Raw genomic sequence first — 1,980 nt, 5'->3', positions numbered from 1 at the left:
AACAAACAAACAAAAAAAAAGACACCGAAGAACAATAATTAAACTTGAAACTGTTATTATTCACCACCCCGGTGTGGGTGGGGCTGAAAGTGTCGTGTGTTAACTCAATATTATGTTGAAAAAGATATTTTATTTAAGTTACTTCAACAGTATGTTTTGAATTGTTGTTTTATGGATTTATTAATAGCTAGAGGTGGAAGTAAGCAGTTTGCGTTGTTTTGTTTTTTTTTTCACACTTTGTTTCATTTTTCAGGTCGTGGTTGGGATTTTATTGATCCTCAACAGCCGTTACAACATCAACATGCCATCAGATCAACATAAAGCAGATCGTTTGAATAACTTTACAATGATTGGTATTTTCCTTATCACGGTCATCAATATATTTGTGTCTGCATTTGGATCTTCCAAATAGGCTGAGAGATGCCAGGTTTCGTGTCAAACATTAACCATCCTTATTTGACGAAAGCGAAGACGTCTCAGAACTGTCTGCTTGTTTGAAGGCAGTCCTTGTGCATTGTATTTGAGAACAAACATTCATCTGTTATCATTCATTTTATTTGATTCATTTTAAAACAATCACGTTTCTAATCTCAATAATTTCGTAGTGTGTGAACGTCACATGTTTGTTTTACAGTACACGAATATTATATCATTAGTGTCTTTATTTTAGAACAGTCATTTGTCTGATCTTCATTAGATAGTGTTAAAGCGAAATGTTGTTCATATTCACTTAGGTGCTAATCTTTCTGTTGTCTTTTTTTTACCACCGTAACGTAGAACTCTTGTTCTGAATATGGGGTAATATGTTTTAATTATTATTTTATTGAGTCTTGTTTATAAGAAAGTTTTAACCTGAAAATGGGGAAATTATAACTATATATATATATATATGTATATATAAAGACATTTTTGTAACCGTTGTTTTATGTATTAATGTAGTCAGCATTTTGTAATGTGCTGTGTTTTATACGGTTTCCAATTCTTGTCTGTTGTTGTTTTATATCTAATATTTTTTTCATAGTTTTAAATCCATCGTGTCTGTGACTACAAATAAAATCAAACTTATTTATTAGATAACATGCTAGTGACTTGCAATGTAGTGATCCTAAAGTTGATGGATGACTAAGAGATGATGAAGATCAGATGTGATACTTTTTATATCGTGTTTATTATTGTTTAAATATTCGCTTTCCAAGTTACGTCCTGTCATGTATAAACATATAGAGGGAACCACCTCTGAAATACCAAAGTTTGGATAAAATACTTTTGTGATTAGTGGACTTTACTCTTCACCAAGTAGAAAATGCCTAATGTGTAACATTTAGATTAAGAATGTGGAGTTATATTTGACTCTTGGGAGTTCCAATTGCTCAAAAGGCTGCACTTGTTTCAATACTCAGGAACGTTAGATTTGAACCAAATGTTCTCGATATAAAAAAAATTGTGTTTAATGATGTTTACAAATGTTGATGGTCATCACTTGAATGACTTGATCTGTGGTCAGAAAAGAGATTTTTTTTACTACATGACATTGCATAATGATGTAAAAGGATCTCGACGGTTGATGTGGTTATACACAAGATTTAAAAGAATCTTTAAGTTTGGTGTGGTTATTCATTGATGATGTAAAATATATTAGAGTTTGAATTGGTTATACATTGATGATGTAAATTGGTAATGAAGTTTGGCGTGGTTGTAGATAGAAGACGTAAAGGGACCTACAAGTTTGGCGTGGATATAGATAGAAGACGTAAAGGGACCTACAAGTTTGGCGTGGTTGTAGATAGAAGACGTAAAGGGACCTACAAGTTTGGTGTGGTTATAGATAGAAGAAGTAAAGGGACCTACAAGTTTGACGTGGTTATAGATAGAAGAAGTAAAGGGATCTTGAAATTTAATGTGATTTATACAGAAAGTTTGTATAGAAAAATTTGTTAAACTATCAATTACAATATCGGTGAGTCAGAAGAATTTGAACAA

At 31.9% G+C, this 1,980-nt stretch overlaps 1 protein-coding gene across 1 annotated transcript in view; it reads left to right on the top strand.

Annotated features, from left to right (window-relative positions):
• The first annotated feature begins 224 nt into the window (after positions 1-224).
• Positions 225-1,980, top strand: part of LOC111083301 — a 2,488-nt gene continuing 732 nt past the window's right edge. The window contains exon 1 of the mRNA XM_022379732.1: positions 225-1,867. Within this exon, the coding sequence (XP_022235440.1) occupies positions 1,678-1,867 (190 nt within the window). The 5' untranslated portion in view covers positions 225-1,677. The remainder of the gene's footprint in view (positions 1,868-1,980) is intronic.

The sequence above is a fragment of the Limulus polyphemus genome, unplaced genomic scaffold, assembly GCF_000517525.1.
Source record: "Limulus polyphemus unplaced genomic scaffold, Limulus_polyphemus-2.1.2 Scaffold8964, whole genome shotgun sequence".
In the NCBI taxonomy this organism is placed as follows: Eukaryota; Metazoa; Arthropoda; class Merostomata; order Xiphosura; family Limulidae; genus Limulus; species Limulus polyphemus.
Note: the sequence above shows the minus strand (reverse complement) of the source record. Positions and strands in the feature narration are given on the sequence as shown.